Raw genomic sequence first — 23,258 nt, 5'->3', positions numbered from 1 at the left:
ACGGGCCGTTGTCATATGCTACGTAGGTGCTAGCATTCTGTAGCTTCTTTTTTCTTTTGGTCAGCAGAAAGGGACGCAAGCATTATGTAACAAAATGTGAGACTAGGGGTAAAAGAAACAATACAGCTTTATCAGCCGTAAACATGAGCGCGTGTGCTTGAAACGTAGGCTTTGCCATTAAAACACGGATGCGTACACTGGCAGTTTTTTTTTCTTGAGTATTTCTAGAAAGGAGATACCACCGTAACACGCGCCTCAAGCCTTTCAGGAGAAGAAAAAAGCTTGAAATTTCGGTCTTTCAACAGACAGCCATGAGATCGAACTGGTTAGAAAACATCGCTTTCTCGGCGTGGCTTTAGTACACCAGATTCGATGGACTCATAATTTGACCACTATGGAGGACCTAACTAGTGTCATAAATGTTTTCCACAGAATGGCAGGTACGAAGTGGGGTGGAACCACTGCCTCGCTGCTTCACGTTTCCTCAGCACTTGTCCGTCAGAGAATTGCTAACTCCGCCCCGGTATTGCACAAATTATCTGCGACGTCCCTCCGCCGGCTACAGCTGTTGCAGACCAGGAGTTCACGAGTGTGTCTAGGAATCCTGCGAGCTACATACAGTCACCTCACTATTCGCGCTTTCCAGAAACGCTAGCGCCGCCGCGCGGATCTTTTCGGAAGCCGGGAGGGGGTGATGGATTTCTCGCTCACGCGGTTTCTGCAGCTGCGTTGGCGTACTTGTGCTCTTCGTTATGGAAGAAAACAGTCGACGAGCGAAGAGCAACCGCATGTGCAGTGTGCCGCAATGCACAAATCGTGCAATTTCCGGAAAAGTGAGCCTGCACCACTTTCCAAAAGATAAAAAACGGAGGAAGTTGTGGGCGATCAAGCTCCGCATCGGGAAGCAAGTGAGCGAAGAAATGGTCGTATGTAGCGATCATTTTAACAAAGACGACTTCCTTTGGGGCCACCTTGGTGAGTAATTGACTGTTGCGATGCTCTCAATGATTTCATTTTATTCTTGTGGTGAGCTGATTGTGAAATTTTGCCTTAAAGACGGGTTGAAGCCCTTACGAAAGCGGCTGAAAAGAAACGCCGTGCCTTCGCAAAAGATCCCTATGCGCTCCCACGAAGCAAGTGTGAGGCCTAGGGTTCCCCGAAGAAAGCCCCCCACAGATTCTCAAGGTAAGTTTAAGTACGCAAGTGTCACCGTTTATTAAATGTTCTGCCTGCACTCGCGCTGTTTCGGTAAATATTCCTCGACGGTGCCTGACGCTGCGTAGTGAGCATTTCACACTAGCGAACGTATTCTGCATCTGTTCTTAGTCGTTCTGTGTGAAAATCAAACAGGCGGTCAATGTGCAAGGCGTTCGCTACTTTTTTTGGCTGTAGTGAAAGTTGTGTACCGATCGGAGGTACTGCGCAAGCGTTTGTGATCTTGTATTTGTTTTGCTTGGTCTTAAAGCATCTCTTCTATTGACCTAACAATGTTGCAGGAAACGAGGGCCAACAGGACGACGTATCTGAAGTCGTCATTAATGAAGATTGCGCATGCGAGCTTCCTGATAATTTGGAAGAAAGTGAATACAATGGTGAGAATTTTTTTTCCGACCCTCGCACCCAAGTTTTGATGATGCATAGGCGTTACCGCATGTTTAAGTTTGCCGTTTCACCAAACAAGGCGAGTCCGGTTGTGCAACTGCAAAGGGCAATATATCGAGAGTGGTATCGCCGAAAGATTTTGGGCACCTAGATAAATACACGTTCTACTATTAAGAGACTAAGGCTTTTCTAATGTCACCTTAGGCAAGTAACCTACTGGAGTGACTCTGATGCAATAGTGTTCTGTGTGTGTGAATGTGTTTTTTTCTATGATCTTTCTCACTTTTTGTGCTTTTCTTTGTAATATTTCGGCACCCCTCTTACCCTTTCACCTGTGCACCAGGTTAGCAAAGTGGATGTTTACCTTCCAGGTAACCTCCCTGCCAACCTCCCCGCCTTTCGCATCTGATACTTTCTCTCTCTGCTCTTGAATTTTAGAGCAAAGGCAAGCCAGTGCAATGCATCTTGTTTTATTTTGCCGTAGGACTGAATACACCGTGTTGTAGGACACTTCACATGGTTTTATGAAGGATTTAGTTCACCATCATTGTATTGCAGACCCACCTGTGCAGGATTGGCTTCCCCCCCCTTTCAAGCTCTTGCTCACGAACAACAGCAGGTAACTTTTTGCTTAAAACTGTACCAATTTCGCTCTAAATTTTTTCTTGCGTTACAGAACGAGACGCTGCAAGGGCACTTGTTGAACTTCAAGAGCTGGGCCACACACCTGAGCTAAACAAATCCGTTCAAGTGAACTCACTGGACTTCACACAAAAATTTAGGATTTCGGACGTGCTTCTTTCTGATGCTCACCTAAACACTTTGACTGGCGTACCTTCTCATGCACTTCTAAACAAGATTGTTTCACTCGTAGAGAAGTATGAGGCGGCAAATAGGATGGAAGCTTCTGTGAGGGACAGAGTTATTTTGGTGTTCATAGTTCTGAAACAGGCTATGTCATTTTCCTGTCTCAGTGTACTTTTTCAATGCAGCATTTCGTCCATACACAGATATTTTGTGCACACACTGCCTCTTGTTGCTGCAGTGCTGAAAGCTGCCATTGAGTGGCCTTCAAAGGAGGAAATTTTAAACAATATGCCTTCGCACTTTAAACAGTATCCGAGAGTGCGAGGTGTTGTAGATTGCACAGAAATCCCAGTTGAAAGATCTCGCTGTGTGAAATGTCAGCTACTGACATATTCACAATACAAGTCGACTTACACTGTAAAATTTCTCATATGTGTAAGTCCAGCTGGCACAATAACATTCATCAGTGAAGCATTTGGTGGACGAGCCTCAGACAAAGCCATTACAGCTGAGTGTGCAATACTGGAGAAGTTCGAGTCATTCACAGATGACATTATGGTCGATAGGGGTTTTTTCATTGATGACTTGTGCACTGCCCGTGCAATTGGCGTAATTCGGCCACCTTTTGCTAAAAAGGACTGCCAGTTTGACCGCAATGATGCCCTTAGGACAGCTGATATTGCTAGGGCACGGGTTCATGTAGAACGAGCAATACAACGAGTTAAAATATTTAAGCTCTTCAACTCAACTCTGTCCTGGGAAATGTTGCCTTATATCAATGAGCTGTTCACAGTTGCGTGTGGGCTAACTAACTTGTGCGCACCAATACTGGCTGATGATAAATTTCAGTAAGCACGCTTGCAAAGCTGACACAATTCATCCTCATCATTGCAATCCTATTTTATGTCCACTGCAGGACGAAGGTCTATCCCTGCGACTTTCCAATTATCCCTGTCCTGTGCCAGCCGATTTCAACTAGTGCCTGCGAATTTCTTAATTTCATCACCCCAGCTATACTTCTCCCGTACTCGACTGCGCTTCCTTTCTCTTCGCACCCATTCTGCAACCCTAATAGTCTACCGGTTTTCTAACCTACGCATTACATGATTTGCCCAGCTCAAGTTTTTCTAATAATGTCAATAAGTATATTCGGTATCTTTGTTTGCTCTCTGATCCACACCACTATCTTCCTGTCTCTTAACTATATGCCTAACATTCTTCGTTCCATCGCTCTTTGCGCGTTCCTCAACTTGTTCGCAAGCTTCTTTGTCAGTCTTCACGTTTCTGCCCATATGTTAGCACCGGTAGAATGCGCTGATTGTATACCTTTCTTTTTAATGATAATGGTAAGCTTCCAGCCAGGATCTGGCATGTGCTCCAACCCATTTGTATTCTTTTGCTGCTTTTACTATAACTTCGAGATTGCTGGTGCCATTACCCTGCTTATCTTTTAGTGCATACATCTTGGTTTGACCTACGCCAAGCTTCCTTCACCGATTTCATGCTGCGTCCATCTTTTACGGCTTTTTTCAGTCTTTATCGCGTTATAATTTCGAATCGCTTATTTTCGCCTTGTTGATCAGTTTTGACAGTTTCGCAAATTCTATCTTATCGCTTGAGTTGGACACTTTCATTCTTTGTCGCTTCTTTATTAGGTCCTTTGTTACTTGGGAGAGCTTGCCTACTGGTTGCCTTGGCGCCTTGCCTCCCACTTCAATTGCTGCCTCTGAAGCCATCCTCGTAACGGTTTCATTCATTAGCTCTATGTCATCTTCATCTCTGTTCTAAGGCTGCATATTTGTTTGCAACTACCAGCCTGAATTGGTCTGCTTTTACCCTTACTGCATCTAGATTGGCTTGTTTCTTCTTGACCAATTTTAATCTTTCCCTGTTCAAATTGAGGTGAATCCTAGCCCTCACTAACCTATCAGTGTTGATCAGACACATATTGCTATGGTTAACGGAACACAAACTGGCGAATGTTAATGTTACTTTAACAGAACAATCTCTTTTGGTGTATTTTCCACTTAATTTGTGCGACATCATCGGCTGTTCAATTATACATACTGTCTATAGTATGCGCTGTTGGGTCAAATAGGCGTGATGGTTATTTTTTTTTATTTTTTCATCACTTTGTCGTGTACATTGCAATGTGTGACTAAGTACAGCTGTGAACTTGTGGGCATTGCAACCACAAAGACGTGAAGAATGTGAACCGAGAGCAGGTGGCAAATATACGAGCATGCGAGAGCCTCGCATGTGGCATACATTTATTTGCAGACAACCTATACAAATGGAAGTGATGTGTACACATTCAGTTAAGAGACATATGAAAGTTGAGAGGAGGGCGAATATCAACATTTTCTAACAAATAGTAAATATTGAATATCACATAGCAAAACGCAGACACACATTTACAGGAGGAATGTTTATTGTGGTATGTTTATAGGTGTGATACGTGTACTGACAAGTAAAAAAAAAAAGCAGCCAAGTATATCAGGTACAAAGGACCAGTTATAAACACAGAAGCACTAATTTTCAAGTAAAAAAGTACTTGTATTCGCTCAACTACTTTAGAGTGACTGCAAACAAGCTCTTCAGGAATTATGAGCTGCTGTGTGACTAGCTTTTCGAAGAATGCAAAATAAATAGTTGCTTAAAAAAAGGATCAACAGCTTTCTTCTCTTTTTTGCAACATGTGCACTGTAGACACTTGTAAAGGTGTCATTTGCAGAGAAAACATCACAGATTGTAGAGTAAAAAATGAAACTCCATGACTAGACATCCAAAAGCACTAAATGACAGAATACAAGCAAAATTTGCAGCTGGCCATTTATGCATATGCTGCAAAACCTAGAACCAAACTTGAACTCGTCATTTTGCTTCTTCGATGCTTCAAAAACTCTTGCCATTTCAGTTCTCACAATTTGCTATACTTTCCTTAGCAGACATTGAACAGTAAATATAATTAACAATTGCTTAATTGCTGCTACATATATTGCAATTCACGGCGGCCGCATTTCGATGGAAGCGAAATGCGAAAGCACCCGTGTACTTAGATTTTCGTGCACGTTAAAGAACCCCAGGTGGTTGAAATTTCCGGAGTCCTCCACTACGGCGTGCCTCGTAATCAGAAAGTGATTTTGACACGTAAAACCCCATAATTTAATTTTTTAATATATTGCAATTCGTAAATATTACAAAGTACTGAATAGCTTTTCTTCTAAGTATCCCCCCTCCCACTGAATGGAAGTGATCAACAACGAAAAAAACCTATGAACACCAACATACTTTCAAGCCTTGCTAATCTGCACAAGCTTAGGTAGTACCCTTTTGAAGTAGACATACTGCAGCCTGTCTACAAGTGCCTGAATATGCTCGGTGTCTCTCGGCACATGAATGACAAGGCTCTCAACTTTCGAATATACTATAAAATGACACAGATTCATGTTAAGGAGGAGCATGCCCAGTTGAACCTGGGAATAATACTTGTGAGCACGTCTCAATGCATAATTTTCTCCATCACACACAATAAATGCCAGCTTCTTAGCATTTACAAGGTCTTGTATGCTAGAGTGCTTGCCTAGAACAGGACACTTCACTTCCAGCAAGATGTTCGTTCCCCTCTGCTCACTTATTCCATCCGGGCTGTAGCCAAGCCAAGGAACATCTGGAATGACGACGAGTCCCAGCTTGCTCACGCTTTCGTTATGAGTCTTCTCGTACTCTTCAAGTGCAAGAGGCTCGTTGTCTTTTCCATACATTGTGGCTTCATTTCCCTTGAAAGGCTCCCTGCAGTACAGCCTGTCCAGCTTTGCTTCCCAACTGCGTGTACCTCTTTCTTCAAACGTGTAGAGTTCTCTGCAGATGCTTCCAGTAATTCTTTTTTTTCTTTCGCTGTGCCACAGAGTGGATGACTGATCAGTTGTCTCGCGGCATATTTCCCTAGCTTTGGCATAGGAGAGGCACACATTTTGAAGATAGAAACTCTTTTCATTTTCATTGAGATGTTCAAGAGTAAACCTTTTCAGTACTGTTTTTTCACCCTCTAGCACCGATTCAAAAAATGAAAATTTTGTGTGCTCTCTCAAGTAGCAACCTTGTGTGAAAATTGTGTCGATGGCGCGGACTATGTTCAAATTGCTAGTGAAAGGGATTGACTTTCTTGCACGAGTTTTGTGTTTTGCCAGTGCAGAATTTGGTACTGCATCGATAAGTTCTTTCCTAATCAGGGCTTGAACATCTTCAGGGACACTTATTGGTTGAAGCTGCTCGACGTGGCAAAACAAACTAATTGGTCTTGGTTTGTAGATGCTGGCGGCACTGGCACGTCCCCACTGTTGTTGCACATCCGTGCATGACAATGAATCCAGGGAAGTGGCACTTGTCCTGTACATCAAAATAAACATACCTTGCTGAAATACTCTGTGTATTGGCTTTTTTCTGCATCTTTCATATGATTCAAGAAAATGTTTCCTAACAGTGTCGCGATGGGGCTAGTTGGAATTCTATGATGCAACTTGGTAGTGCGGAAAAAAAAATGAGACAGACGGGAACCATTTCAGTTTTGAGTTAGCGCTTGTGTACATTGGTTCCATTTTGTTTCATCCTTTGTTTCCGTGTTAGTAAGTTACATCAACAATATTTTACAGCAGATTCAGAATCAAAATCCTACAGTAAACAAATAAAAAAGCCCAGAACGTTTAAAACATTTCTGGGCATTCTGTGGTTATTAATACAGCCTGTGCCCACCTGAAGTGACTGAAGCAACACATACTCAATTGATTGCTGTGTGCATGTTCTTGAAACTCGGTTCCTAGTGCAACAACAAGCCCCAGATGGCATTGAAAAGGCATCATTGCCACTGACTTCTATGTTCGCCTTTTACAATGTGGCTCTTAGTTCGACATAAGGTAAACATATTCACTGTCACTTGATGCACATTACAGGCAAGCCAACTAATGAAAATAAATAAACACATGATGTATAAAGTTTTACCTGTTCAAATATATCAAAGTGGCAAACAAAGTTTGCATTGACCAGAGAGACCGGCCTTGCACGTGCATTCTCCCTGAAAACAATCAAACCAATGTTAAGCACGCAAACGACCTTAAAACCGCGCTAATTATTTACAGGGCAAATGCGTAGGCTCCCACATGCACATTGAATTCTGGAAGCCGAAAACAACACATTGGTGCTTTTATGACACTAGAACGACGAAATTGCGCGTTTAAGCCCGAGAAGTAAGTAAAAAAATAATTGCATCTAACGCGTTGCACTTTGGCGAAATCGCCGTTCAGCACGCGAAAACGCTAATCATGCTGGAAACGGGGCGCGCTGGCACACCTCATTGTCTCGCTCATAGCTTCTAAATCGGCACTACTGAAATGTTTCCGTGTTACCTGGCATTTTTAACAAGCATTCCACAAATAAGCCATTGCAGGGAGCCATGAATGCACATAACGTCATCAATGCACACAACGTTTATTTTATGCAGCGGCATGAGGGGTACTGCGCTTTGTTTACATCCGAGCGCCACCAATTAACTGCTTGGTGTCAATTCTCGTACATCACGTATATCTTTAAAAAAAACGTAAGGTGAAGTACTAACCTTTACGGCGCCGGTTTCATTGCAGACTTGAACTTTTATAGTATGCGGGGGGCCTCTCACGGCGCTTGTCTGCAGGCATAGTGACTCGACCTCGACAGCCGCGCTTGTTGTCGCTCGTATACCGCAGCATATTATATGGCCAGCGTTAAACGCAGCCTCTCCTTCTACAACACATCTCTGCGTTTCCTTTGCAAGGTCAAGGATCGCGCTTAGAGATACTAGAGGCCCGTGAGCCGCCTGCACCTGGAGACGCGCACGCTTTCGTGTCGGCTCCATCACCTCTATCCCCGCCATATTGAAACGTTCTCCGCGCCCCCTATAGTCGCTGGAAAGTGCGAATTGCAGATGAGCGAGAACCACATTTCACCGTAATTCGCAGCCTGGAAACATGTCGACATCTCTTCAGAATTTCTGCCCAGCATTCTGCGCACCCACTTCTTTCTTTGATAGAGAACCGTCCGGGTGCACAGATACACGCTATATATGTTTCAAGAGAATAACCAAGAGAATAAACCGCGTCTTCCACGATCGGTTTTTAAAGCGAAGCTTTCTTTGCCTCTTCCATCGACTTTCCCACTGCTGCTGCTGCTGTGGGCTACTGTCGCGCGCGCACACCGCCTCGGGGGGGGGGGGGGAGGAGGGGCTCAGAGCATCTATATATATTACAAGCGCGAGTAAGAGAGGAAAGGCGACTGGAGAAAGTCTTTTTCAGCCCACCGCGTCGAATGTGCGCAATGCCCTCTGGAGCTCCCTGGACATCGCCACATTAGCCGCTTGAGAGCTGTAATTATCCGGGACTCCCCTCAGAAGCATGGATGGATGGATGGTTGTAGAATGGATGATATGAGCGTCCCCTTTGGAACGGGTGGTGGGTTGCGCCACCAAGCTCTTGCTACTATACTGCCTAATGTCCTACCTAGGTTAAACAAGAAAAAAAAACACTATTATATCCCACAACCAAATTTTCTGATCTTCTATTGCGAACTTTGCTATTGTACGTCTCTGTTTTTTGTCGTTTCCCTACTTTTCTTCCGTCAATCCTCCAATCGCCTCTTACTAATCCCTATTGCGGACATGCTTACTTTTCCCCTTGCTCTCGTTGAACACAAGGGCTTCAAGGAGGCCAGTGGGGCATAAATAGACCGCTGGGCAGACGTCCTCATATTCTAATAAAACATGCTCAATAGTTTCCCTAGCTTTACCGCGGCAAGCACATGCTTCTTGTTCCTTCTCACATCTGCATCAGAGCATTGCAGAAACTGCAGCGCCTCCCTTTCTACTAACGTGCGAGGCCTGAGGGGACGCAGATAGAACTGTAGAGAGGAGAAGAGGAGAAGGAGAGGAGAAGAAGGAGGAGAGGCAGTTCCCATATAAGAGGGGGGGGGGACGTGACGTGAGAAAGTAAGGAAACCCCACTACTATAGGACAGCGGTTAAGGTACGGTACAGTACGTTGCTGCTATTTCTGAAAAATGCCATGCAAATATGTCAAGCGGGCAACTTACGCAGGGCATGCAAAAGCAGAGCCGCATTAATTAAAGCGCACCGCAGGGTCCAGGAGACACTACGTAAGCGGTCGACCGACAAATCAACACTTCAGTGCCCGCCGCATTAGCTTCGCAGCTATGACATTGCTAGAGGTCGCGGATTTGATCCCAATCTCGGCCGCCGCATTTCGACGGGGGCGAAATAGAAAACGCACGTGCACTTAGATTTTGGGACACGTTAAAGAACATCACGGTGTCAGAATCAATCCGGAGTCCAGCACTACGGCTTGCTTCATAATCCGAGTGTGGTTTTGGCACGTACAGCCCCATAATCCAATTCCATTTTGATACTTCTGCCACAATGCGATGCGCCACGCGAAGGAATGACAACGCTCAACCCTCTCAGAGGTTATAAAATATGGCGCACAACAACGCCTCAAGCAAACACCTCTTCCTGTGTGTTCTGTGTACTACGCAGACAAACAGCAGTGGTACACGCAAGGTAACGTTTAACATCAACTCACCACTCTTGTGTTAGCCTAAACGTTGAAGAAATTAAGCTTTAGCCATCAACATCACCGTTAATTATCGTCAATCAAAGCATCCAGCACGGAAAGCTTCGCTTACATCAATTTCCACAGTGCGTGGGATCTACATAATTTTTTTGGGTCTCAGAGCTCTGCTCCCCACCATCACTTCTACAGGCACCGAAAATAGAAACGTTAATCGGAGGTCTTAAACATGAAAGCTACGTTTCCACATTAGCAGCGAAACAATTAGCTTTACACCAAACATTTGACAAGTACCAGGAATATTTTCACGTCTACACGGACGGTTCTGTAATTACAGAAAGTGTGACTGCAGCTTACGTTATACCATCCTTTCAGGTATAGAAAACACTTGTCGACTAGGACGCACGTCGTCACCAACAATATAGGAATCAATGGCAAATATACAAGCCATTTATTTTATCAAAACTTATGAGACATCCAAAAAGTGGTTCATCTGTACGGACTCCTTATCGGCTTTAGCATCTCTTTAAAATATTGATGACAGCCAAGCACACGCACGAATAACATATGCAGTACTGAACAGTTTAATCCCGGCTGCTGAAAGAGAACATGAAGTGATATTACAGTGGGTCGTGTGGCATGCTGGTGTAGCAGGCAACGAATTATCGTACTTGTAGGCAAAATCGGCCCATAAAGGTGCAGAACTTAATTTCATTCCTTTATCACCAATGGACACGCAACGCATATTAAGAGCACTAAAGAAGGACCTGTGTATGTCAACCTGGTTCAACGAAAATACTAAGGAATCGATTATTTAACTTCGAAAAGTACTGAGACACTAATTCATCGACTGCGCCTTGTGACAGCATTTCCTACATCGCATAAATCGGGCTTCTTCCCCGGCTTGCTCCTGTGGCCACGGTTATGAGGGTGTTCGCCATTTGCTCTTCGAATGCCCCACATACGCGCTGCAAAGACGGCAGCTAGAACAAGAGCTTCAGTCCATTGATCCTGACCGACTTTTCTCACTCGTAAAATTGCTGGGCCCGTGGCCACCGAAAATAGCACCGAAAAGCATTGAACGCGCTCGAACGTTTTTACGAAGACACTACATCATTAACAAGTACTAGATATCGTACTGAATAGTCACATGATGTAGCTACAACTTGTTTCTATTACTTTTAATTATTAGTGTTGGATATTACGTGATACACTCTTTTGTATTCTGTGTATTCTCATCTGTTTATATGCTCATCACAGTGCTTGTGAGTGTTTGTGACTTTGTTTACAAACTCATTGTGGTGCGACTTGCCTTTGCCTTTTATAGTTATATGTTCTTGAGTGTATAGGACTGTGTGATGTGAATTTCTGGCCCTATGACGTGGTTTCTTGTAATTTTCTTACTACACATTTTTTTTATAGTGCTGTTTCCTCTATGCGAAAAGGAGTAGCCGTCACCGTTATAAGGTGACTACGTCTCTTTCTTTTATTTTAATTTCAACAAAAAAGTAGAAAATAGAAAATCTTAACTATAACAGAAGTGTACGCTGGCAGCTGTTCTTGAATATTTCTATAAAGAAGCCGTAACACACGCCTCATGATAGAAAAATCTCAACTATAACAAGAACTTGCTACGTGAGTTGTGTCGACGGTTACAATAAATAATAATTTATTGCAACAGTCGTTAGCCAAATTACCGCATTCGCTAAATGTGTCATATCTAAAGAAAATTAATTAGAATTTGATGAAACTGCTGCCCTTGCATTAGTGTCATTGCTTTAGTCAATGTAGAAATTGTCTGTGCTCAATTCAATTCGCTTTGGACGCGACAGTCCTGGTGGTCACCACAACCATCGTCTTTTACATCGCATGACTGAATATACAAGCTATGTAGTTATGCTCTCTTAAGGCATTTCTCACCCAGGACCGTAGGCACAAGTGTAGCGCATCTCAAAGCGAAAAGCATGAGACGGGTAGCTGGAAAAGCCGCATCCAACTTTCCAGGTTCTCGCCCAAGCCAGCTGCGTGCGGAAGGACAACAAAACAAAAATATTAGGTAGCGTTCCGAGTAGCGTTAGCACAGGGAAAACACCCTGTCTGGCATTTTCTGAACCTCGCAGTTTAGCTAGGCTACAACTAATACTTCTTCCCAAGTGCGCCGTGGCGCAGTGCGCCACGGCGCATTTCCCAAGTGAACAACAACAACAACAACAACAACAACAACAACAACAACAACAACAACAACAACAACAACAACAACAACAACAACAACAACAACAACAACAACAACAACAACAACAACAAAGCATTTTTCTTAACATCTACAGACAAGTACAAAAACGTTGCTTAGATACAACCAAACAAAAAAACCATAGCTGGTATGGCTTTTTGGTAACAGGAAAGGGAATGACAACTTAGAAAATAACGGAACGAACAGTTGGGTATGAGTGTTACAATGCAGAAAAAAAAAACGAATCATCTTAGGATGTTGTGCACTTAGAAATACATTCGAATCTCTAATCAAAACAGCATCTTACAGGAACGGTATGAAGTTCAGTGAATATAAGGCGGATCAATTATTCGCACGAAACGTTTGCAGCAAAGAAAATTAAATTAAATTATGGGGTTTTATGTGCCAAAACCCCGACATGATTATGAGGCACGCCGCAGCGGGCGCGCACCTAAATCTAAGTGCACGGGTGTTCTTGCGTTTCGCTCCGCGACCTCGTGCTCAGCAGCCCAACGCCATAGCCTCTAAGCAACCACGACGGGTAACGTTTGCAACAACACGCATTACATGTGTTCCAAAATAGCTTCATTGCAGTACAGTTGTGTAGTGTGAAAAAGTATGCGCAATGTATTGCGGTGAAGGGAAGTGAGTATTTGTGCAAACTTACTAAGTTTAAATAACGTGTCATTATTTAGTATACTTCGGCGGGCTGGGCTAACTCCGTGGGTTGGGGGTCACTGAGGTCCTTTGCCTGCTGGCGGTATACACGGTCGACTGTCCGCTGTCGCGGATTGCTGATCTTTTATGCGAACACCCCTGGCACACACCGGCTATAGCGAGCCTCCAACCCACGTACCACCGTGGTTCCAGCTTTGTAGGCCCCACTGTCTTGCGCCGCACGCTTTAATATAATCTCAGGTGCTCTCGTGAGGCTTTCGTTTGCCGGCATTATTTTTATTTTCGCGTGATAAATAACCTCACAGCAATATAAATATGTATTGGGGTGAAGCTAGCTAAAGCAGATCCACCATTATGAAAACCACCTAAGACCCTTCCTTGCCTGTACGAGCAATATGCTGGATAAGTGTAGATATATCTATATGCAGGGAAGTGCATATTTTGAATGAATGTCTCATATGCCTAATATACACTTAGCACTTGAACGTACTCATTGTTTTGCGATGTGCTCGCTGCTTTTGCTGCCTGCTAGTAGAATCCTGTCCGAGTCAAATTGTAACCTTACAGTTTCTTGACCACGGTGGTCTTAAGCACCGTACCTTGTGCGAGCTGTTGTATATCAACGCTGAATTTAGTTGAAGCCAGAACGAGCCATGAAAAGAGGACCAGCGAATGTCTGACACGCGGCGAGCTTTGGGGTGACAAAGAACCGAATGTGTAGGGTTGTCTGAATAACAAAACTCTCAAAGTTAGATTATGGTCTACCTTCTTCGTAAATGTCAATGCTTACCGTAGTAATATATTCCAAAACTAATTGATCAAATAGTTTTAAAAATTGCTAATGCTAACTGCAAATTTTATAGTAAAGTCGACTTTGAAGCGATGAGTTGAGGGTTTAGCCTATGAAGCTGGCGTCCACGGAGATTGGGACATTGAATCCGAAACAACAGATACTTGAACAAAATCTTCCCTTAACTGGTGCTCCTTCAATAAATCTTACATAGCTTTTTGAAATGCTTCTACAGTGGGTTTTACGTGACTTAGTAAGAAAAAAAGATACTTCGTGGTGGAACATGTTGAAACCATGTTCTGATGTGATTTAAAGTAACAGAGAATGTCGTCATCATCGTCTTATTTTCTCTCCAGTTAAAGCTTAAGGCTTCTTACTGCAATCTCTAATTACATAGAGGATGTTATCCCACCTGAGTGAAACTTTCGGCTCCACGAATTGTGCTTAATGGTGTGCTTGAACGTGCGATGGGAATCCTGTGGGACTCGTCAAACATGGATCCAATGCATTCTTCCCAGTCAGAGCTGTGGTGCTCATAATCCGTGCGAATGACGCAACTGGAGCGGCCGACGTACGGGAATTTCTCTGTATTTGTGGAAGTAAAAAAAAGAAAAACAAGAAGGAGAATAGGAAGTAAAGAATTCTACACTTTTAACCTTCGGTGGTGAAACTAGCCCGTCGTTTCGTTTCCACTAGTGATTTAGTAGGACACTAAGCGCGACCAATTGGCCTGGTGTGCTTCCACACGATTACTGATTCACACGCATATTTGCCTCACGTATTCAAGCATGGCGCACCAGGGTCCCGCGTATAGCTCTGTCAAAACTTTTTGTGCTTGAGGTGGCAACAACAGAGAGCATACGTCGGGCATGGGGAATCTTAAAAGCCGTTTAGCTGCTCTTGTAAACAGAAACAATGTTGAGCTTCTTTATAAAAATTTGTCAGGTGGGATTTTCCACATACCTCGATCGAACCAACACAATCTGCTGCAATGTGTTCGTAGCCATGACCTCAATCTAGTAAGCTGAGATGTCAAAGCTTTGAGCTAGATACCCTTTAATTATAACTGCGCATTGGGCTAGATGGATGTCGTTCATGGCTGTAAGCAAAATGCGACGCTACACAAGGGATGAAGAAAGAAAAAGGCGACATGAGCACTGTATCGCCGCCGAAACTTTAATGGGATGTACTTAGTGCTAATCGTTACTGAGAGCGTTCGTTACAACAACAATAATAATAATAATAATAATAATAATAATAATAATAATAATAATAATAATAATAATAATAATAATAATAATAATAATAATAATAATAATAATAATAATAATAATAATAATAATAATAATAATAATAATAATAATAATAATAATAAATTGCTATAAGCAGCGTGTATCCAGTGACAGTGCTTCACGTATGATTTGCTTTCCTTCTCGCTGCGTTGTCGCTAGGTTCATTATGCGGTTTCTTGCTGTATTCTTTTCTTGTTTTGTTTCTATATCTGTGTATATTCCGGATAGATCCTAATAAAATTTCAGCTGAGAGACAGCGCTTATATCGTCCTTCCTTTTCGGCATCCCCTGTGTTAGCGCTGCCTTAGATAAACTTGTTGGTCAGGGGACGTTAACTCCAAACGTCCGAAGCGAGCAACGGCGATTCATACCACTAACGATAACGCTGCGATAACGCCGTCTTTAACGGTGAAGGATGACACTGAACACCATATAGTTTTCTTGAATTAAACTTGATTGCGAGCTACTCACATTCAGAGAACAGGTTTTGTTGCTGTCGGTGTCAGAAAAGAAACCGCCTGGGGAATTTCGGGCAGTACACGAACCCATTCCGGCTGCAAAACGGACTGATTGATGGGGATACACGCGTTCAAGTGATGTAAATCAAAATCGAAGACGCGAACTTTGGAAGGAAAAATGTGCAGATTACGGTTTCCAGGGGAAAAAAACAACTTAATTTTCTTCACAGCCCGCTAATTGCAGCCTGCACTTGACTACTGCACTCGGAACATAACAGCACGAACGGCCCGTCAATTTTCATCTGTGCGCCTAGCGAATAAAAGCAAACATATATATATATATATATATATATATATATATATATATATATATATATAGATATGTATATATATATATATATATATAACTTTTGTTTTCGGGTGTTTATGTTACACGGGGATTAACATTAAAGCGCAGATAATGTGCGCGTGAGGTTTCCTGCTGAAATAGGCAACATTTCTTTGCGTGCTTACCAGCCGCAATATCGACGGAGCGTGCCCTGTCGATCGCACATTTAGTACGACCGCGCAGACAGTGACCCAGGAAGGGTTTAGAAAGGAATGAACAAGCTACGTTTTTCTCTTTTGTAAATGAACGGTGATGAAAATGCCCGATGATGAAACAGCTATTTTTAGAACACGGACGACCAAGCGAGAAACGTTTGAGACAGCTAAAAGCGAGGTGGGGGTATCACATGATCGAATGAACGGTCATGATTGGTGTAAAACGCACCGATTCTCATACACGAGGAGCAGGTTGGCTGGTTAGTGCAAAGATCGGCATGGGCCTGCGCCACTCTTGCAAGATCGTCGTCCCATTCCTGCAAGACACGTCATCCATATAGTAGCTTCCAAACGTACAACACTTAAAAGAAATAATAATCACTGTTAATTGGGGGGGTGACGAAAGCTGCTGGCGCATCCAAGTACAGCAAATAAAATGCAATTACAGCAAAGGCATAACGCCTTCCCACATTTCAAATTATGACGCGCTCAGCACACCGCAATGATACTTTTCTGTTACTTTCAGGAGTGAGGAACACATTGTAGTGCATCTAATAAGTAACATAACTTTGCAGTATTATCGCTCACTTAAAGAATGTTTACAGCCGGAAGTCGGTTGAACCCGCTGTAGAGTAGAAGAATGGTGTTATTTGTTATCAGCTGCGAAAAAACGGTTAGTTAACCTGCTAATGATCCGCTATCACAGAAACGCAGCTAAAAATGTATAAACAAGAGAAAAATATAGATCAGAATAAATTCTGAAGATAGAAAATGACCTTTCACATGGCACATGAGCTGTGTTCATCTTTAGCGGCGTTAGAGAAACTTTCTTTTACTGAGCTGTTTTTTTTTATTAACTCCCAACAGCGAGCTTTCGAAATAACCGTTATAAAGGTGTCGCGGCGTATATGTATTTTTCGCCAAATTTGTCCAGTGAGCGTGGCAAAACAAGTAAATTTGACCCGCAGATTCGACGAACGTTTGGAACAGCAACAACCATTAGATCCGTAATCAGAATTACAACTGTTTGTACAGCCTTACTAAATATTATTTCTTGTGGGGCTGGAAAAACAAAAGTGGGACGTAGGACAAATGGTAAGCGCGTTCAACTAAGGCTGCACGGACAAGCGTGCACTATTTCTACAAGTCTGGCCTCCGCGAAGCACACACATATATAAATATATGTACGTTTCTTTTAGGCTCAAAGACTCGACCGATGTGGCATTTGCTGAGACTTCCTGTATTTGTTGCACTCTGCGAATGGTCTCAAGCGATGCTACCTTTTTTTTTTCGGGGGGGGGGGAGGCGGGGGGGGGCTTGTTTCGTGAACCACTATTTCGTTTAGTTGAAAGCCCGCAACTTAACTTTTCAGTTCAATAAATTTAGGCGAATGTACAGCCTGCAAATGAGTGGCCGAAAATTCGTATCCAAACCAGGGCCGAGACCTTCTTAAATGACGGCACTCATGCAGGAAACCTAGGGCCCTATAACGTAAAACTATTCCAATATGTTTCTATTCCAATCTCCTGACGTCAAATTTGCGTAACCACCGACGCAAGCATCGGGCGGTCACCCGCACAGTTGTCTGAACAGACCAATCAAAAGCTCTCCTCGTTCATAGGAGGTCACTTTTGTTTGCTTGAAAAACGAATAACATTGCCTGCACTGAGCGGCTTGTCGTATCTAATTGGCTGACAAAAGGCGAGGAGAACGCTCAAGTGGAGAGCGATTCACTGGGGCAGAGCCAGTGCACTGAAAATTGATAACCGGATGAAGAGGGTGGTGCGGGCGTCTGCGATTGGTCGGCTTTTCCTTACTTAGCTTGTGGTGGCTGGTCGAAAATCACGGCGGCATGCAACGGAAGCGTAAGAATGACGCTAAAACTGACCCTCAGCAAAGAAGAGTTGGCAGAATGAGGTGGTAAACGTGCCTAAAGGGCTCGAAAACGTTACACAGCCACGCAAGAAGTTTTATTATACGCAAATACACCCATGCTCTCCGGCAGGTGCGAGTAGCCAGCGTCTCAGCGATCAGCGGCAGCCATCTTTTATTCCTTTCGGAACGGGGCAGCCTGCGGCTATTCCGAAGAAAATTCAGTTTTGTTCGGCATATTAATGCATCTTTATCGCGTACACGTCACTTTGACGCGGTGAGTTTGTGCGGTTTTGTGACGTCGCGTTACAGGCAGGTGAAGTGGGTGCAGCCCGAAAACTTTTTACCAATAGCCGAGGGCTAATGGCGAAAAGGGGTCGAATCAGAAATAACTGTTTTTCTTTTTTCTTTCAAATCATGCATAATCAGCGTGTACACATCATATCAGATGGGGAGGTATCGCGGTTTTCGTGACGTCGCGTGACAGACACGTGAAGTAGGCGTGGTCGAAAAACGTTTTTGACCAATCGTGGAGGGCTGATAGCAGAATTGGAATAGAAAAGTTTGGAATAGTTTTACGTTATAGCGCCCCTAGTTAGGTTCACTTCTATGATCTGATGATGAGGGTAAAAGCTCTGGTAGTATTACCCGTTCAGGATAAAAAAATTAAGACTCATGACCGTTTTTTGAAGCGAAGGTCCTTGGACCATGGCAGTGCGCCTCGCTGGCGCAGAGAGAAGCGATGGCGTTACTGCAATACCTGAAGTCGACAGCTCTCGGCGACCGTTTCTTACGGACTTGATGCGCACATTCAAGAGGGCACGCTGCTAGTGCGCTCCCCCTCTCTCTCTATTTCCTTCTCTCTCTCCCTTTCTTCGCCACTTTATCCCCTTCTCCCAGTGCAGGGCCACGAACCGGCCATGCGTCCGGTTAACCTCCCGGCCTCCTTCCTTCTCTCTCTTTATGTCAGCTGTACAAGGCCACGATGAAGCTATGCGCGGATGTAGCCTCACCATTTGCAGCATGTTGGAAGCGTAGGGCAGCCTCGAGCCGTTGCTCCCCGTTGCGATTTGACTCCGGAAACGGTTGTGCACCTCGAGGATGACGCTCTTGTCGGCGTCTTCGATGAACGAGGCAACAGAGCGGCAGCCGTACGAGCGCTGCCGGCACAGTACGTGATCCCGACTGTAGCGCTTATAGATGCTCTCACAGTCGCCGCCACCTTGATAGCTGCCGTCCAATGTGAGGGCCACTGCCACTGGCACGCTCAGTGCAAGAAAAGTTACCATCGCAATTCTTGAGAATTGTGACTCGGTCGGCATACCTCTGTTGAGCGTCATCGTTGAACCTATACCACACGACACAAGAAAAAAGAAGAAAGAAAGAAAAGAGAGAAAAAGCAGGTCATTAAAGTATTTGCTCATTTTCGCGCATAGTAAAATGATGTATTATATTATTTGTTTATTGTTTTAGTCTTTGTGATACGTCATCTTGTTCTTTATTCCCTCTTCCCTTCTTCCTATCTTCCATTTTTCTGCCTGTCGCCCCCTTCCTTAATAGCTAGCAGCCGTCGTGCACTCCTTCCAGCGGCAGTTGCCAGCCTGCTTATTACCTTATTTTCTTCTAGGAAAAATGGTATAAATATTTCCGAACCAAATAATAATTCAGAAATAATAAAAGAAATCACTCAATCAATCATTTGTTTACTTATCGTTCAACAAATATATAGTAATAACCCAATATAAGATAAACTACATTATTAACGTGTTTATGCACATTTGCTTTGTTATCTATAAGTATGATTTGATGATTGCTGCAGAGAGACCAGCATCTCTCCATTTTCTTCCTTCCTGGTGTATTTCATGTGCGTATTTATTATAAATATTCTCTTTAGAGGGAAGCGCGTGATAGCACTAAAGCAGTTCGAGCAAACACCTGAATATTCTGGATGCTTCGGTATTCTGGATTACGAAACCTGCTTCTGCGAGCACCACGATATGGCGCTCACAGTTGACAAGATGGGCAGAGCGGCCGCTGAATTGATGAACATGCGCCAAGTAACAAGGCTGCTATATTTAAAATATGATCCGTTTAATTATGTCAAGCCGTTTTCGTAGTTTTCAGAGATGGAGTGTCTGAATTTATGCATCGCAACAAGTACTGCACCTGCACAACCCAGAGTCGTAAAGTCTCCTATTCGGCAAGAGTCGTTACCTATAGCTGTCCCAAGCGAACTAGAACCGCTTGTCACACTGAGATGAAACCATCTTCATGCACTGCAGGCGTATCGAGATGCCACAACTGATGTGTGTCGACATTAAGGAAAGAACATTTTGTTGTTGTTGTTGTTGTTCCATTCCATGGCAGTCGGTGTACACGATATCTGTTGAGAACGAAGTCCTCGCGATCCTATCCTCTTAACCGCGGTGATTATCGCAACCGGAAACTGGAGTACTTAAGTGGTCATACACATGTCGCAATATAAAAAGACATTTAGCTCTATATAGTTACTACGTCCGGCGTCGTACTGTTTGTATACCGTGTGTTCCAACTAACATTAGACAAGCTGTTAATTGATTGAAAAAGGAGATATAAAAACACACGATGCAATTTCACTTATACAACCAACAGCATTCAGTCATCGGAGGTCTTAAAATTGTACCTTGCACGGTGTTTTTTTTTTTTCAATGTTAACTTTCGTTGGACAACTTGGCTAACGTTAGCTGGGACACCCTGTATAGCTTATGTTGCGAATATTCCGATCGATGTTGACATTATATTGTTCCAGCAAGCCCTCAAAATAAATTTTACTTCATTGCTTAAACCACTGTCACTGAAGAACAGTCGGTTTTTCTAGATAAGTTCGATTTTTAAAAGGTGCTGCAAGACACAGAACACCAGCCATGGTGGCATAGCTGATGTGATGTTGCGCCGCTACGCACGAGGTCACGTGATTGAATCCTGGATGGAATCCTGGATGGAGGCAAAATGCAATAAAGCCCGTGCCCTGTGCATTGGGGGCACGTGGATCCTGTGGTGGCCTAAATTATTCCGTAGTACCCCCCCCCCTCCCCCTACGGCGTGCCTCTTAATCAAATCGCGGTTTGTGGCACGTAAAACCCCAGAATACATTCAAGATGCAGAAGGCTTGGCATGGTCATCTACTTGGTTTGAGAAATATACTTTCCTGAGCCGTTTTCTGGGAAGATTTAGGCCGTAGTAGCGAAATCACGGTGTCAAAGTCATTGCATGAAGGTTTTATTGGTTTCGTGTCAACAGGCAAACTTCCGCCCATACGTGATAGGCAGATGGGGCTCGAATATTGCACCAAGCTAAACTTTCGGTAGATCTACATGTTGCCTGGTTTTCTAGGGAAAAAAACGACAAAAGTGCTAAATAATCAGACAATGCATTTGGCCGTCCTACTCTGTTAGTGCATAGATAGACAACAGGTAAATGGATATGCGTTCACGTGAACGTGCTTTCGAGCGCGTGGCGCGAACGTTAGTTGGGCTGTGCAAGGAAGATCAGACCACGAGTGACCGTGTGTCGCTGTCGAGCCAATAGCAACCTAAAGTTTAGCAATATAATATTATCGACTTGTCGGGAACAGCCATGGAATCAATGCTGAAACAGTGTCACATACCCTGTTTTTCTTTGTTGGACTTTGAATGGATTAAAAAAAAAAACAGAACCTTGCATAAAGCGCAATCCTACCTGTTCAGGTGTATTAGTTGAATAAGCGGACGTTACTTGCGTGACAAATCGCAGTGTAATGGTAGCTAATAACATTGTCACTAATTAACATTTTGATAATTCCCTTCAGGGCATATGTTGCAATCGTGACACCGAAGCCGAGCTGTAGGGAAGCATTGACTACTTATATAGAAATCCTAAACGTAGCGCCAGTTTTGAGGTACATTAAAATGTGCTTCGAAGTTAATCTCTCCCAGCCAGTACGGATTTCAGAGAAAGAAATCAACTGAATCTGCATTGCTCAGTATTAAGGATAAACTTATTAACAACATAGAAAATCAATTGTACACATTAGGTGTTTTTCTAGATTTCAGCAAAGCGTTTGATTCTATTAAACATAATATACTTCTTAGCAAACTACCGTATTATGGAATACGAGGCACTTCACTTAAATTATTGCAAAACTACCTTTCCGGTCGTTCCAAGTATGTTGTTATTAATAATGCTACGTCTAATTCTGAGCTAATAAAATTTGGGGTTCCTCAGGGGTCAATCCTAGGACCTACTCTGTTTCTTTTATACATCAATGACATGGTATCTATCCCACAAACCCCTTCTATTATCCTTTACGCTGACGACACAAGTGTATTTTTTTCTTGTGAAAATCTAGGTTCCTTAATCCCCCGTGTAAACTTATGGCTTAAGAATCTATCTGACTGGCTTGTTACAAATAAACTCTCATTAAATGTTGACAAAACTAAGTACATTGTTTTACCCCTATTAACAGACCTGTTTATATTAATAATGATGTGGCATTCGAGTCGCGACCGCTAAACAAGGTAGCACAAATTAAATTTTTAGGTGTTCAGTTTCATGAAAAACTTCGTTGGTCTTGCCATATTCACTATATTAAGCGTAATATTGCACACTGTATTGGTATGCTTAATAAGTTTCGCTTATTGTTGCCTCGTTATATTCGACGTCAACTGTATTTTAATACCGTTCACTCGCGACTGCATTACTGCCTGCTTGTCTGGGGCACCACTACTAGGTCTAACATGGAAAGCCTCCATCGATTACAGAAAAAAAGTGTGCGCTTTATTGAAAATCTACCACAACGTGAATCAACATCTGTATATTTTTCGCAGAATCGCATCCTGGACATTGAATCACTATACAAACTGCGACTATCAGAGCTTGCATATTCAGATTTCAAAATTGATCCACAACTTTTCTCTTTGAGGTATACCAAACATGAATCCCACTACGAGTTTAGGAGAACCAACTTCACCAAGTTTAAATGCAGGACGAATTACGGGACACAACTGTTAAATTGGCAAATTCCTAATGTGTTAAACCTTTATCGTGCTCTGATAGACTTTATGGAAAACTGTTCCTCTTTGCCTGCTTTCCGAAGCCAGGCAAAGAGATTTTTCTTAAATCGTGTATAAACCAGTTAGAAATTTGTTTCCTTTGTTCTTTCTTGTCAAGTGAACATATTTGTCATGTGAACATTTTTTTTTGTCGTATGGGAGATGCAGTTAGGATTCCTTGCTTTGTTTTTTCTTTTCTTAATCAAGTGAACATGTTTCTAGGTATTATACATAATTAATTAGATTGATTTGAATGTACAGTGTATGTATATTGCTTTATGTGAATTGTTATATTCTTCCCGTAAAAA

At 43.0% G+C, this 23,258-nt stretch overlaps 2 protein-coding genes and 1 long non-coding RNA gene across 4 annotated transcripts in view; 1 reads left to right on the top strand and 2 right to left on the bottom strand.

Annotated features, from left to right (window-relative positions):
- LOC142582478 (venom allergen 5-like) overlaps positions 1-23,258 on the bottom strand; it is a 33,776-nt gene that overhangs the window by 8,984 nt on the left and 1,534 nt on the right. For both annotated transcript variants that reach the window (XM_075692244.1, XM_075692245.1), the window contains exons 2-5: positions 18,895-19,229; positions 16,239-16,326; positions 14,129-14,301; positions 11,939-12,039 (exon numbers count right to left, since the gene is read on the bottom strand). In XM_075692244.1, the coding sequence (XP_075548359.1) occupies positions 11,939-12,039; positions 14,129-14,301; positions 16,239-16,326; positions 18,895-19,221 (689 nt within the window). In that variant the 5' untranslated portion in view covers positions 19,222-19,229. The remainder of the gene's footprint in view (positions 1-11,938; positions 12,040-14,128; positions 14,302-16,238; positions 16,327-18,894; positions 19,230-23,258) is intronic.
- Positions 983-3,168, top strand: LOC142582477 (uncharacterized). The gene is made up of 4 exons (XM_075692243.1): positions 983-1,185; positions 1,497-1,592; positions 2,161-2,221; positions 2,279-3,168. The coding sequence occupies exons 1-4, from the start codon at positions 996-998 to the stop codon at positions 2,304-2,306; spliced, it is 375 nt and encodes a 124-aa protein (XP_075548358.1). The 5' UTR covers positions 983-995; the 3' UTR covers positions 2,307-3,168.
- On the bottom strand, positions 4,643-7,437 carry LOC142582476 (uncharacterized). Its single transcript, XR_012828445.1, has 2 exons — positions 7,408-7,437; positions 4,643-6,798 (listed from the first exon to the last, which is right to left on the bottom strand). It is a non-coding gene; the product is annotated as an uncharacterized LOC142582476 (long non-coding RNA).

This window comes from Dermacentor variabilis, chromosome 5, assembly GCF_050947875.1.
Source record: "Dermacentor variabilis isolate Ectoservices chromosome 5, ASM5094787v1, whole genome shotgun sequence".
Taxonomy (NCBI): Eukaryota; Metazoa; Arthropoda; class Arachnida; order Ixodida; family Ixodidae; genus Dermacentor; species Dermacentor variabilis.
This window is presented reverse-complemented; position numbering and strand designations above follow the sequence as displayed.